Raw genomic sequence first — 14,903 nt, 5'->3', positions numbered from 1 at the left:
CTATCTATCTATCTATCTATCTATCTATCTATCTATCTATCTATCTATCTATCTATCTATCTATCTATCTATCTATCTATCTATCTATCTATCTATATTTGACTGGTTATTTGCTTATTGATGATGTCTTTACTTGATTAGCTAATTATTTTATTTAACAAAATACCCCAAAATAGAGAAAATATCTTAATTTCTCACAAAGTGCAGCTATGATGCCAATCAGTACAGAATACACTTTACTTTTAAGGTGAAATAATGATAACATCAAAGTCTCAAAATTATAGATGTGTTCTCTTGTCTTTCCCATTTTGAAGACTGGCTAAAGGAAACTGGGCTCTGTGTCACATCATATTTATACCCTACAGAAACAGGAAGGCATAGGATGTAAAAGGTTCCTTGGTAAAACAATCAACCTAATCAGTAAGTTTTAGTGATTTGTTATTTTCTTTACTGACGTTTACTTGAATGGCATGTTGTCATGGCGATCTCCATTTTATAGAGGACCTAACAAACATTGGGGTCTCTGTTATGTTGTACCACAGTATAACAGTTATGGATTAACAATTAGAGGCTACTAAACACTCTGATCAATGTAAAAACTAAAATATGAGTTAAAATAGATAAGATTTATTCAGTTTTTAGGGAAGGGGGGATTTACTTAATTTGAGAATTAATGTCAAAATAAAGGTTGCCTTTTACTAAGATCATCAGTGTGACATACTACAAGAAAAATTATTTAAATTTCAGATATTCACACATCAGCACCACAATTTTTATGGTATAAAGAAATTATTGCTGCCGAAAATATTTACAGTAGTAATCAAGTAATTGAAGGTGGAGCAAAAATATCATTAGATAACTATTTTATTTTATTTTATTTTATTTTACTTAAGAGAGACATGGTTATTAGTCCAAACTTCTGAGTAAAACTAGGCTAAAATCACCTGAAACAAAGATTATTAAAATAAATGGGTAATGTTTCTGCGCCACATTAGCCTCGTTGTTTGTCTCATTAACCTTTTTATTCTCTCTGTCACCACTCTGTCCACTCCTTTTGTACCGTGAAATTGTCATTTACGCACTGATTTCTGACAGGAATTCGTCCGTCTCGTTCTTGACGCAGCCAATAAGAGGCCCGGCTCGCTGACGGTCCGGTCGGTGTGGGAGGGAACCATCTGTGCGATCGATACGGGACGAGAGCCAACAGCAGTATCGCTGTGAGCATCAGTGAAAGTGTGTGTTGCATATAGTGTGCGCATTGTACTGTATAATTAGCTGAGGCCAGGCAGCTGCAGCATGAAGTGCCTCACTGTAACTGTACCTATAGCAGCAGTTGTGCTCCTCTGGTATAAATAGTGTGGCGGGCATGTGGGCAGGCAGCTATGACACAACGGCCGAACTTCAGTGTTCTTTTGGGAAGCTTTGAGAATGTGACACCATGCAGGAGAGGAACACTGCAGACGTTGCTCTGACGCTCGAAGGTTACATCAAGGTGCAGATATCCTCGTGCTGTCGCAGTCGCACTAATCCCCAGCTATCATCTCTAATCTTTTCATGAATAAGAAAAGCATTTGTTGACTCTCTTCCTGGGTACTTTGGTTTCCTTTCTAAGAATCAGAAAAGGTCACTCGGGTCGATAAACGACGGACGCCGGTCAGTTTGTTAACGTGGGTCAGCTGGGCTTCTCTCTTAAAGACGAGTCTGTAGCTTCTCTCTTAAGCTCGCGTTTTTGACTCCATCTGCTCTTCTTTTCTCGTCACCTTCAATCAGATCCAGATGCTGCCACACAGTCCCAAAGCATGACACTACCACCACCGTGTTGGACAGGCTACTTGATGATCAAAATGTATACTTTATACTTCCACATTCACATATGTAAACACTCATTCATGCAGAACTTTTACAGTCTTTGTGGGAATGACTCCATGACACACTAATGAAGGTTTTTTTATTTTTTTTTTATTTAAAGTTTGCTTTTCTGACTGCTCCTCTAATGTTCCACTGTGCTTCTGGATTTTGGCCCAATCTGTAGTAAACATCAGACAGCTGGTGGTGGTCTTGTTGGAGAGCACTGGGTTTTTCTCCTTCCAGCCAACTCATAAACACCAGTGTATTTCAGTAGTCTCTCCACGGTGTACTTACTTGACCATAAACACCTTTGTCTGCTCCACACTTCCATCAGATGTGGTGTAAACCCAAACCTTTTGGCAGCTCTTAGTTTTGATCTACAAACCACAAAAACTGATGCTGCAGCGTCCCTTTTCCCCGCGTTGGCGTTTCTTCGTGTCGTGCTAAAAACCCAGGCTGACGTGACGAATCTAACTATCTCCTGTTTCATCAACCTTCAGGAGCCGCCGCGTTGTGCAGCAGGGTTCATCGCTTTTCCCACAACGTGCCCTTAAAATCTTCCCTTGGAGCCGAACCAGGAGGAGACGGAGTCTGAAGGAAGTGTGTCTCTGTCAACATAAACTGAGGAAACGCTCCAAGCTCTCGTGTTGCCTTGTTATGTCACCAGACTCGCGGAGAGCTCCGGCTCATCCTTCCTCTCCGTTCCAAGGAGATATCGTAAATTATCGAAGAGGCTTTTCCTCTTTCGACGACATGCTTGGACTCTGCGTTAAACCAAACCCAGTAGGACCCGAGACAAACATGCATGTTGTCGCGACGCCGTAGCATCTTTAATAGGGTTTGATGGCATGTTTACAGGAGCACTCGGTCACAATGTCCAAACATGTTTGATTAGTCATGGCTTCTGCTTTCCATTGTGTATGAATTTGGCTCTTTTTAAAGCAGATAAATATTTCTGGAACTAAAAAAGTCTGGAAAGGGACCTATATAAGGTTCTATATAAGGTAAAAAAAAATCTCCAAATATCAATGTTCAGTCCAGCAAAGAGTGACATATCGGGGTAAAAGAGTTTCCACCAGAGTCATTTGACAAAGGCCAACCAGTTGTTCAAGAAAATGCCGCGTGTCACCAGCCTGTGAGGACTGGAGCTTTCTATCTCCGGCCTATAGGGACTTTAACTAGACCTATGTGCTTTTATCAGACAAACAAAGTTTGAGTTCAGAAAGAGTCCTGTTTTGGTTTTTGGCATGAAACACAAGATGTGAAAAAGCATCTGATGCTCACTGTTATGTAGAGAATCGGTGATGCTGTGGGCCTGTTTCTTGTCCATTCGACCTGGGAATCCACCATGACATCACAAGCTGTGTTAATTACCGTTAATTACTGTCCATCGCCTTTTCTTTCCAAGAGGTGCGGTACTTCCTGGATGGATGCAGAAGTCATGACACTTTAATTTAAAATGTTCTGGTATTTCTCCCTTCCCACCCATCCCGTTTTAAATATCTGCTCACACACGTTTTGAAAATTTGGCAATAAAACTCGAAAAGACAGATGTCTTTTCAGTTCACGCCACAGCAATCTTATATGTTAATGAGATGGTGAACAAACCCGCACGATGCGTGGCCCTCTGGGCCTCGGTGCAACACCCTTCCTTCGGTGGTTTAGCTGGAGTAGTCTGGCATTCTCAGAGTATATTTAACCCTGTGGCTCCCCTGCTGGATGGCCCCTCCATATACGGAGCTGAGCGTGCTGAGCCAGAGAAGTTGGAGAAGCGGCGGCGATGACGGGGTGATGGATGAATGGGCTTTGTGAACAAGATGGAGGGGAAGCAGCAGAGAGAAGGCAAGAGAGTGCTGTCGCTGCTTTGTTTTTTATTGACCTGATTTAATTTGATGTCCTCAGTCAGACTCATGCAGGAAACTACAGAATACAAACTACGCTTCTGTGACTTTTTGAAGAAAAAAAACAACAACACACACACACACACACACACACACACACACACACACTATTGAGCAGAGTTTGACAGGAGTAATTGTCAGGATGGATGCGCGCTGTAATCAGAAGACAGTAACGGCAGCCATGTGAGAGAATAAATCAATGTGACCTTGCAGACACAAGTGTAAACATTTCTAAGCATGTCACCGTGTGTTCAAGAGAGAGTGAGACAAACAGAGAAGCAGTCAGACAGTGCATGGCATGCATCAGATGAGTGTTTGTGTGTGTGTGTGTGTGGGTTGGTGACAGGTGTTTTGCAGGAACGGTGTTAAGCTGTAAGTGTTTTCCCAACCCGAGCCCTATTCCTGGTGAACACAAATGCTCGCGCGCGCACACACACACACACACAAGCGCCGCCATGTTTTAAGATCCGAGTGACTGCTTGCTGCTACGCCCATGATGAAGCTCCTCCATCAGAACCGGGAGGTCCGCAGGTGTGTACCGTGAGAAGACTGTGGGATATAGTACGGAAACCTTAGTGGGAATTTTATTCTCTAAACTGAATTTATGAATAGTTATTTTAATGTAACAATGCAATGGATACTATCATAAAATGTTCATTTTAAGCTTCTTTAAACCATCATCTAGTTCTGTCCTGTTCTTTTTTCTCTTATTCTTTTTTTCTTGTGATGATATTACCACCATTTTTTCCAGCTTTTATCTTTTATTTATTTATTTATTTATTTTGCACAATCTGCAACATAAATAAACATGACTGCAGTTTCCCCTAAGTGCATGCATAGCACATTATTCAACTATCAGCAAACTATTAACTCTTTAAGCCTTTTGTTGTTTATTGCACTTTGTAATCAAGCAACCGGTTCCGACATGCAACGGGATTTGACGTCTTAGATTTCAAGCCACAAATGCAGACGTGGGAATAAACCAACAAGTTCTTAGATCCTCAAATGGCCCGAAATATCACTGGATCAACTTGGAATGTATTATTATTATTATTATTAATTAAAAAAATTTTTAAAACCTGAAAGAGGTTTCTGTCAGCACAGAATGACTCAGCTCAAATCAGATCTGCTCTTGGGTCAAATGTTTAGAACTAGAAACGTGCCGAACAAAAGTGCAAACATTTCACAACCATTTTGTGCCTCTGCCCATGAATGCAAGACAGCTGTTTTACATGGAAAGATCAACTAGGAGATTATTGCTACAACTATGAACCAGTGAAGGCGAATGGGAGTTTTAAACTCAGGCTTTCTGCAGCAGCCAGCTGCCCTGCTTATTCTAACTTTTATCTAAACAGGAACAACGTCTGGATGGAGATGCTTATTTTATCAGAGTGAATGCTGTGTGCATTCACACCCTTGAGTTCCTCCACTTTTTTTTTTTCTGTACACTTTTTGTCACTTGACTTGTTCTGCAGACTTTGTGCTTTTTAAACTATATCCTGCTCATTCAGGACATTACCAGCTTTTGGTATTGACAAATTCTATGGTTTATAAAATATTCAACTTATTTTGTGATCATCCTGGGATCCGTTGAAATGAAAGGAACATTTCTGAAAAGTTATGATGAGCTCTTTAACTTCGACGCATTTATGTCACTAAAACTTTAAACTGTATTTTTATCCTTCTACTACTTCGTTGTGCGTTTATTTAACTTTTTTTTATAGTTTTTTTTTCAGTTTGTGCTGGTATTACGCTTTTTATATTCTTAAAAAAAAAAAAAAAAAACATTGGCCCGGTAGCTCTGAGGATTCCCAGTCTAATCCTACTTTTTAGCTCTGCTTACAGCATTTTCCTAGAAAATGCAACTTTTCTACTTATGTCTATCCCTTTCTACAACAGTACGACACAGTCTTGAACCTTTTTGCTCAAGAAAAAGAGTTTATATTCCTTTTCCCAAACCTCTGCATGCGGCAGTATGGCGCGAACTTCCTGAGTAATTCCTAAATAGCTCGATGCACTCGGTTTACGCGCCGACTCAAAAAAAGAAAAAAAAAGTTCCTCTCATTAAAAGTGGATACCAGCGATGACTTGAAGTTTATTTCTGCGTTCAGACTCGGGGGGGAGAGGGGGGGAAGCGTATAAATCACCTGCAGTATGCGTGGCGTTTGATTACCACACCAGAGCTGGAACCACAAGAGCCCAGTGTTGAAATATCAGCCAAACGGAGTCCATCAAGGCTGCTCCAGAGCGATCTGTGTGCGCTGATAGTGCCCGGAGAACAATGGCCACGGCATCCTTGCATGGCAGGGCGAAGGAACAGGAAATGACTTCTTGTTTTAACAGCTTGGCACCATTATGGTGAAATCTCACTGAAAGTAGCGGGGACGGCTGACTTGATTGTCCCAGTAAGATGTAAATTGACAGTGTGAGGGGTCAGAAGTAGAAAGGGCTGCAAAAATAGTTAGCTGAACAGAAGGTCCCACTCCTCCAGAGCCGGTTGACAACACTTCTATTAATAGTGAGGATTGTCCTTGGGTATTTTTATAAAAGGTGTGTGTGTGTGTGTGTGTGTGTGTGTGTGTGTGTGTGTGTGTGTGTGTGTGAGAGAGAGAGAGAGGGGGGGGGGGGGGGGGGGGGAAAGAAAGTGTGTATGTGTGCGTGTGTGTGCAAAGCAGAAGAGGATGAGGATTTCTCAGAGAAGACAGGAAGAAGATCCTCTTACAGCAGCAGCCTCAGACGCGGCTCATGCGTCAGACCTGCCGGCTTATATCACTCCCCTCAAACCTTGTCCTCTGTCTCCCCCCTTCATGCACTTAATGTCACACATTCCATGTAGCTTTGAGTTTGTAATTTTCGCCACTGACACACACACACACACACACACGCGCGCACACAAACACGCACACACATCCCCAGTCTATTTATAACCCAGTGCGGGGTTTTAAGGTAAAACTCTGATGACTCCTTGTCTTACCCCCGGCTGCATGCCTTACAAGGACCCCCTTGGAGCGCACAATCGCTTAGCAACCGGCAGTGTTTGCACCTAAGCTGTGAAGGTCCGGCGCACGACGCCCACCTGCCCTTCGTCGTCCCAATCATCAGCGCCACTGCGCGCCGTCCCGCTCAATTCGTATGGATTTTATTCACCGCAGAAACTGTAAGTTGGAGGTCTGAATATAAAGATCCGGGCTAGCCACACGTTTACAACACCGACTTGTTTGTTGATGTACAGTGGAGAGATGGTTAGGCGCTAAAAGACCACATCTCTGATTTACACAGAATCCTTTTACTAACCAGGAAGACAGCTGGTTTTACTGGGAGATTAAAATGGACTGAATACGAAAACAGCATTTTGATATTTGAGATTGTCTTTTACTTTGTTTTCCACACACACACACGCACATACACACACACAAAAGAAAACAATTGAAATGCGTCATTTAAGGTTCAATATTGATTTGGCGAAATTTAAGAGACTGCTTAAAATTGTTAGTTTCTCTGTTTTTACTTTTTATAGGTGCATGTTTGCATAATGAACGTTGTTCTTTTATTCTACAAACTACTGACATGTCTCTGAAATTCAAAGCAAACATTTTGTATTTATTTGCACAAAAATGAGAAATTGTCAGAATAATGAAGATGCAGCAGTGCTTTCAGACCTCAAATAATGCAAAGAAAACAAGTTCATGTTCATTTAGAAACAACAATACTAATGTTTTAACTCAGGAAGAGTTCAGATATCAGAATAACCGCAAGGTTTTCAGTGCAGTGGGCTCTTAATTTTTTTTTTTTCCAGAGCTGTATATAAACCTTTCATTTACACAGAAGCTCTGACACAGTTTGGAATAATCCTCATAATGTTGTTGCATTTGCTGCTTACAGCTCTCAGCCAGATGGGAAGTCCACACACAAGAGATCCAAGATTGTCTTTTTGAAAAATATTCCTCAATATTTTCAGAAAACTCAATTAAAAAGCAGAGCTGTGGCAGTCCCTTTTGTAACGAGATTAGCTCTAGTGCTGACGCTTTGCCAGCGCTCCCATAAGCAATTATAACAATCACTATAATCCACATTGTTGGACTATCTTATTACAACATTTCCAATTTACCTGATTGTACCCTGATGTCCCACAATGTCATGAAGTCCAATTAAGTTCATTATCCCCCCAGAGAGTGACAGAGAGCCGCGGTAATGACGACAGGAGAGTGTTGGAGCAGAAATGTCAATGCTATTAGAGAGAGCTGGAGAGACATGTTGGAGGATAAGTAGATATCCACGCAGTCTGAGGGGGAAAATAGTGAGAACTGGAGGATACAATATGGCAATAAGTGGTATAGTTGCATTAATTAAGGCCAACCTTAAATTTGTGCTTGTTGAATGTGACATTTAGTGGCCAGGTACAGGATAATGGATTGCGTAAAAGCATGTTGGCATCAATTTGGACTTAAACACTGAGGTGCAAGAGGCATCTGGAGGGGGAAAAAAACAAAAACATCCTAATAAAAAAAAGACAAAGAGTGGAAAAACATTTTCTTTTTGAAAAATATTCCTCAATATTTTCAGAAAACTCAATTAAAAAGCAGAGCTGTGGCAGTCCCTTTTGTAACGAGATTAGCTCTAGTGCTGACGCTTTGCCAGCGCTCCCATAAGCAATTATAACAATCACTATAATCCACATTGTTGGACTATCTTATTACAACATTTCCAATTTACCTGATTGTACCCTGATGTCCCACAATGTCATGAAGTCCAATTAAGTTCATTATCCCCCCAGAGAGTGACAGAGAGCCGCGGTAATGACGGCAGGAGAGTGTTGGAGCAGAAATGTCAATGCTATTAGAGAGAGCTGGAGAGACATGTTGGAGGATAAGTAGATATCCACGCAGTCTGAGGGGGAAAATAGTGAGAACTGGAGGATACAATATGGCAATAAGTGGTATAGTTGCATTAATTAAGGCCAACCTTAAATTTGTGCTTGTTGAATGTGACATTTAGTGGCCAGGTACAGGATAATGGATTGCGTAAAAGCATGTTGGCATCAATTTGGACTTAAACACTGAGGTGTAAGAGGCATCTGGAGGGGGAAAAAAAAACAAAAACATCCTAATAAAAAAAAGACAAAGAGTGGAAAAACATTTTCTTTTTGAAAAATATCCAGTCAGAGCAGAAGTATCCATATCCTCCTGCTTTTTTTTCCTTCTCATTTTATTTTGATGCAATCGCAAAGTTTATGATATTTTATTGGGGTTTTATGATACGTAAAATGTCATTTCTCTAAACTTGGAAAAGCGAACACGGCAAGCGTTCGCACTCAAAGTGTGTTTCAGAAAACCTCACATCACTAAACACACCATCTCCACTGTGAGAAATGGCGGCGGCAGCACCATGGCGAGGGAAGGCTTTTCTTTTTCCGGGGCTGCGAGTTCATGGGAATATGGACGGAGCTGAAAACGGGAAAATCAACGAAGGAAACTAAGCAAAAAGCTGGAGCTGCTGAAGCATTTTCAAATATCATATTGGTGATAGTGGTGTAAAACACAGGTTTAATGTAATGCACAAAATGAAAAAGTTAATCTACTGATCATTCAAACATACACCAGTCACACTTTTCAGATTTTTATTTGGAAAAATGACCGTTAAACATAAATATGCTGTACTTAGTGTTGAAATGTGACAGTGTGAGTTTAAAAACTCTATGGGGTTCAGAAAATTATCAAAACATAGATTTGAGAATATTTTTTTTATTTATCCTCAGATAACACAATATTGTTATCATGACAGACACACCACAGATCTGAAAATCCTTATTGCTTCCACAAAGTACAAAAAAAAGCTTTCCATAGAGTCGTTTTTGTCTCCGCTCTTCTTGACAGCAGTTACTACCACTGATGAAATCTACTGAGGCACAGAAAGCCCATTTGATGTTCTGAATGACAGTTTTTAACACACACCTCACATTTTCATTTCTCCCGAAGGAATGAAAACCTCTGAGAACATTTGTTATTTGAGCCATCAGCAGTTACAGCGATGGCCACAAGGGGGCGGTAAAGGTTTCCAACATGGCTCACACGCTCAGTAAAGTACACATTTGCTATGGCTGGATAAAAATCAGTGGAATTTCAGTCATAAGCCTAAAAACATATATAAGATAAATATATACATACATATATTAAACAATAATGCAAATTAAAATATAGTTATTTCCAGTTTTCAGTGGTCCCCACCCCAAAAAAAGCCGGATCATATCAAAACTATTTTATAACAAAGCAGCTATTTTCGCCTTATTGAATAATTAAGGATATCTAATAGGGGTTTAGGTTAAAATGCTATATAAACTCAAAGATGACAAGAAGGACAAACTATGGAAACCCTGAGAGGCAGGTGAAAAATAAAATATAAATTTTCTATTGACTCCAGATGAGTCAATACAAATGACTGTAGCAGGTGTTAGAGAGCATTTTTCTAAGGTTTTGAATTTTACACGCAACAGATGAAAACATGGCGGCAGCGTCATGCTGGGCTTTTCTACAGTAGGAATGTGGAAGTTGGTCAGAGGTGATTTAATCATCTCTAAAATACCAAATAGGGTTTAAGCATTAAAAAGGACGCAGAGTTAGAAAATAGATTCTAGGGGGAAACAAGAAACTCAGTGATTTTTTTTTTTTTTTTTTTTGGGAATCCATCTTTCACTTCAGAACTGAAAGACATGGGAGAAACTTAGAAAAAAACAACAACTTTATATTAATTGACTGATTGTCAGGCGGTCGCCATGTGGTTGTTTTGACAGTAAAAAGTTCAGTGTTAAAATCTGCAACTCCTTCACATTTCCCCATGCGCCTAACACACACGCTTGGTCAGACACACACTCAGAAATCAAAACAGAAGGAGAAAACTGTCTGCTCCAACCTGACCAGAGTATGGATCTCTGTTTCATTTGGCATACATATATTTCTTCTGGTTAGAAGCACATAAAAAATATACAGTATTATATACGGTTTATAATAATGTGAGGACTAATGCCTAGAGGAATGCTATATTTTACAGAACAGCATTAACTTTCTATGATGTATTTATCTTTAGAACACCGTCATAATAAAATACCTCTCTTTGACATCTCTAGGAAGGATTTCCTAAAATTAAAAGTGTGGGCTTTGCGTGAACGCAGGCGTCCTATAGGTTGCTGAAGAGCTCGTTTTTCTTGGTCCAGTCCATGGGTGGGGCTCTCTTGTTGGAGCGTTTCTGGTGGGTGAGCTCTTTGACCTGCTGCAGCGTGAGGTTGAGAGCTGGGATGGCATTTGTGACCAGACCCTGAGGAAGAAAACAAAACAAAAATTGTTAACTCACCTGTTTTAAAAAGGCTCTACTTTAAGAACCAAATCATATACGATGAGGTTGATTATTTTCTGCGACGTACCTCGGGTGGGGTGTGTGCAGACGGGGTTGTAAGTGAGGCGTTGGACGACGCGTTGGACGGGGAAGGGCTGACGGAGAGCTTGGAGTTCCTCTCTCTCGCTTTGGGTACTCTGCCATTCACCTAATCAGACAAACATTCATCGGCATTCCTTCAAAGATTCAAATAGTTTATGCAATAATATTAAGAGCAAGACAGCAGGAAGTCAAGCTTTGTTGTAGTATCCAATTTCGCCACATGGGGGCAGAGGCGGATTTGAAATATTTTAGAAAACTATTCAGACCGGACTCACTTTAATAATATAAAGTGTGCCACATAGCAAAAATTAAAAAAAATAAAAAATAAAAAAAACAAGGCAAAACTTTTTTTATCAAAAAATTTTGTTCTAAATCTTTTATAGCATATACAATATTTTTTACTATTATAAAATCTCTACATTTATTTTGGAAAATAAATTGTAGGAATTTCATAAAAAATATTAAATAATGAAAAGCTGGTAAACAAAAAAATTTAAAAGAAAAATTAAGAAAATGAATCTTAACTTTGATGCTGTATCGGCAAAAAGCCTTTCCGGCTAGTTGGTCACGGACTTGTTAACGTGTTACTGGTTAAACACTTTTATCCACCAGTAATGCAGCGTTTCACCTGACCTCCAGGTTCATCTCCTCCCTTCACTGCTCATCGACGCGCGTTACGCAACAATGCACGGAAGAAGTATGACCGCGGTTGCACATAACGTTCCTGAGTAACAGGAAGTGCCGGTCAGGTTTCACTCTGCATATCTGGCCCAAAGCCAGAGTCAAATTGGTCAGCGTAAAAAACAAAGCAGTTTCTCTTAATTCTCTGTGTGGGCGAATTCACCTAAAACAATATCACTTACATGTCGATATAAGTGTATTTACACAGAGAAGAGATGTTCTGGATATCTGACACTTGTGATGCAAATGACATTGAAACAACAAACACGAGTGCAAGGTTATGAGGTTTTGTTTGTATATGCAATACCTGATTTCAAAGAAAATGTTTGGCAACTGGGAAAGTTAGTGGAAAAGTAAACAGGGATTCAAAGTCTGGCTGTACTCCCCGGTCGCTAACGAAAGCAGGAGAAAAACAAATCGGCTTTGCTGTATAAAAGTTTTATAAATCTTGTTAAATCTGGACAAAACCGTTCCCATTTCTATTGTTCAAACTTATTTCAGAAAAAAGAGGTATTTTTTTTCCATATACAGTCTATGAAGCACACAAATCATCCAAAGTTTTTGGAGAACCAGTGGGGTGGAGCCTTTAGCAGATCTCCACACAATAAAGACCAGAGTTGTAAGACAATAACAGGAAAGGCAGTTCCGTAAACGTCTTTGATTAATAAGTCAATTCATCAGTGTTTCAATTTTCCAAAGTAGCACACCACTTTAACAAAAAAAAATACATATACAAAGTTATATTTTGCTTTCGAACATCCTTGGTTTCAAGGAGTTCTTGAAGCAGAAAACTATTCTTGTCCTCTTTCTGTTGGCAGGAAGAAGCTGGATCAGAGAAGAGGGAAGTGGCCTCTGTGGGAGATTGGTCATCTTTCCACACTTCAAAGTTCAAATCTCACACTAAGTTTTTGTTTCAAAGCCAGCTCATAAAAAAAAAAAAAAAAAGTCTCTGAAATCTCAGAGACAAGTCTGTTATTGTTGGTTAATCTCACCTTCTCTTCTGTTTCTCCATTAACGACTGGCTCTGGAAGTGGACCTGCAGAAAAAATAAAAAATAAAAAAATCACAGCAGTTAGCCAGGTAAATGTCTCAATTTGTCTCAGTAAGTCAACTAATTTTTATAAAAAAAATATATATAAAAAAAACATGCAGGAGTTCTTTTCTTATCAACCACATGTTGAAAAGTTGAAGCTTTAGCGTTACCTTCCATCCTATTAACTCCCTTTAGCCTGAACAGATGACTTCTTATAAGAGACAAAGCAAAATATCTGGCTTTTTAAGAATAATTTTAGATTTAAGTCTTCAAATCCTTATTGCCTGTGTACCTCTGTGACCTGTAATCTTAAAACAAGCCTCAACGTAGCCCTGGCATGAGTGGTGGTTTTGTACTGGACTTTGTGGAAACCGAACAAAGTGCTGCGCAGCGAAGGCTGCTCGGAGACGCGCAGCGGTGTGTGTCGGTTCGCTGAGTGAGAGTGGGCAGCGTGTGGAGAGCTGGCAGTTACCCGGGAAACACCTCGCTGAAATCTTTCCCCTGCAAAGAGGGTTATTATTTCTAATTCTGGACTGAGCAATGTAATCCGTCACGGAAATATAGAAAGTAGAAGTAAATTGATTAAAATAGGACAAATTGATGGGATGCATGTAGATGTTGTTGTTTTTTATTAGTTTTAAGCTAACATCTTTTTGCCGTTCTGCACTTTCAGTAGAATAAGTCTAGCAACATGGGTAATTAGTGGGGCTATCTGCTCCGATAGCAATGCTGGCTGCTTGGCAGATCAGCTTCCAGGCAGCTTAGAACTTTTTGCACAGCGTTACCTTAATAAGAGTGATAGGAGGCACTCTTACTACAGAACCTGAAATATTCCCAAACAGGCTATTTAGTCTTTTTTTCAGCCATCTGATCAGCAGTTTGCAGCAATAGGTGAGGGAGGGGCAATGCTACTTAACTTTATACTTTATTGTTATTGCACAGCACCACTAAATTGTATCTTTGACAGCCTGAAGGTTCACGAGTTTAACAATAAACAACCATAAAAACATGACCTGGGCAGAAAAATAGACCATACAAAAAAAAAAATCAGACACTTTTTTTCAGTTTTAGGTTACAGCTCCATATCCCATAATTTGTACAATTTGTCTGACTTTGGCCAATAAAAGTACACCCACAAACACAGAAAAAAATGAAAGTGAACCTGTCTGGTCCTAAATATTAATCCTCAAAGTCCCAAGAGACTTAGCTGAGGCTCAAACTGTTCAAACTATGCAGTTTCTCTGCCGACTCGATTTACCTGACTTATCATTGACTGAGGAATCACTGGACCAAGTAACCTTATATATATGATATAAGGAGACTAAAATGAAAAGTTGTTTTGGACGCAAAATAAAATAATAAATAAATAAATAAATAATAATAAAAGTTGAGACAGAGTTCCTCTACTGTTGCCTTTTTTTCCCCATTTAAACGTCTCTGCCTGGGTGCAAAGACGTTCATGTTTATAAAAGTAATGTTTTGGCAAAATGGTTCTCAAGGTCCTTATTAAAAACTGAACGCCACACACGTGGTGAGTGTCTAAGGAGCAATCTTGTGTTTTCTGGGAGAGGCTTTTACATCAGAAACAAGAACTTTACTACAGCTCCCTCTAGTGGCTTTATTAAAAAAACAACTCAAAACAAACCTCTTCTTGAGATAAAAAGGGCAAAAAGTAAGATGAAGTGGTTTGTGACCTTCACCTGCACTCTGAGACACATCGTCAGATTAAAATAATAACATTTGAGAAAATGCTGTGAGATTACTAAAATGTAGGGTTTTTTTATACATATATGTATTTTGGTGTTTTTTTGCACCGTTAGGCTCAATTTCAGAAAACCTCTTTGCCCTCAAACGTAAACAAGCCGGCTAGTCTCTGATCCATCTGTTCTGATGTATTTATGCTGAAAAGATTAACTTTCCCTGCAGGGCAACAACATTAGGTGGTGGGGGCAGGAAGTGGCTTAGTGTCTGTGATCCTCAACAAAAAGAAGGAGGGAGGGAGGGAGGGAGGG

At 39.8% G+C, this 14,903-nt stretch overlaps 1 protein-coding gene across 1 annotated transcript; it reads right to left on the bottom strand.

The window, feature by feature from the left end:
- Positions 1-9,352: 9,352 nt before the first annotated feature.
- Positions 9,353-13,319, bottom strand: LOC103153331 (Na(+)/H(+) exchange regulatory cofactor NHE-RF1-like). The gene is made up of 4 exons (XM_007574212.2): positions 13,062-13,319; positions 12,851-12,894; positions 11,164-11,283; positions 9,353-11,057 (listed from the first exon to the last, which is right to left on the bottom strand). The coding sequence occupies exons 1-4, from the start codon at positions 13,066-13,068 to the stop codon at positions 10,920-10,922; spliced, it is 309 nt and encodes a 102-aa protein (XP_007574274.1). The 5' UTR covers positions 13,069-13,319; the 3' UTR covers positions 9,353-10,919.
- Between the last annotated feature and the right edge of the window lie 1,584 nt (positions 13,320-14,903).

Source organism: Poecilia formosa, unplaced genomic scaffold (genome assembly GCF_000485575.1).
Source record: "Poecilia formosa unplaced genomic scaffold, Poecilia_formosa-5.1.2 Scaffold346, whole genome shotgun sequence".
Taxonomy (NCBI): domain Eukaryota; kingdom Metazoa; phylum Chordata; class Actinopteri; order Cyprinodontiformes; family Poeciliidae; genus Poecilia; species Poecilia formosa.
Note: the sequence above shows the minus strand (reverse complement) of the source record. Positions and strands in the feature narration are given on the sequence as shown.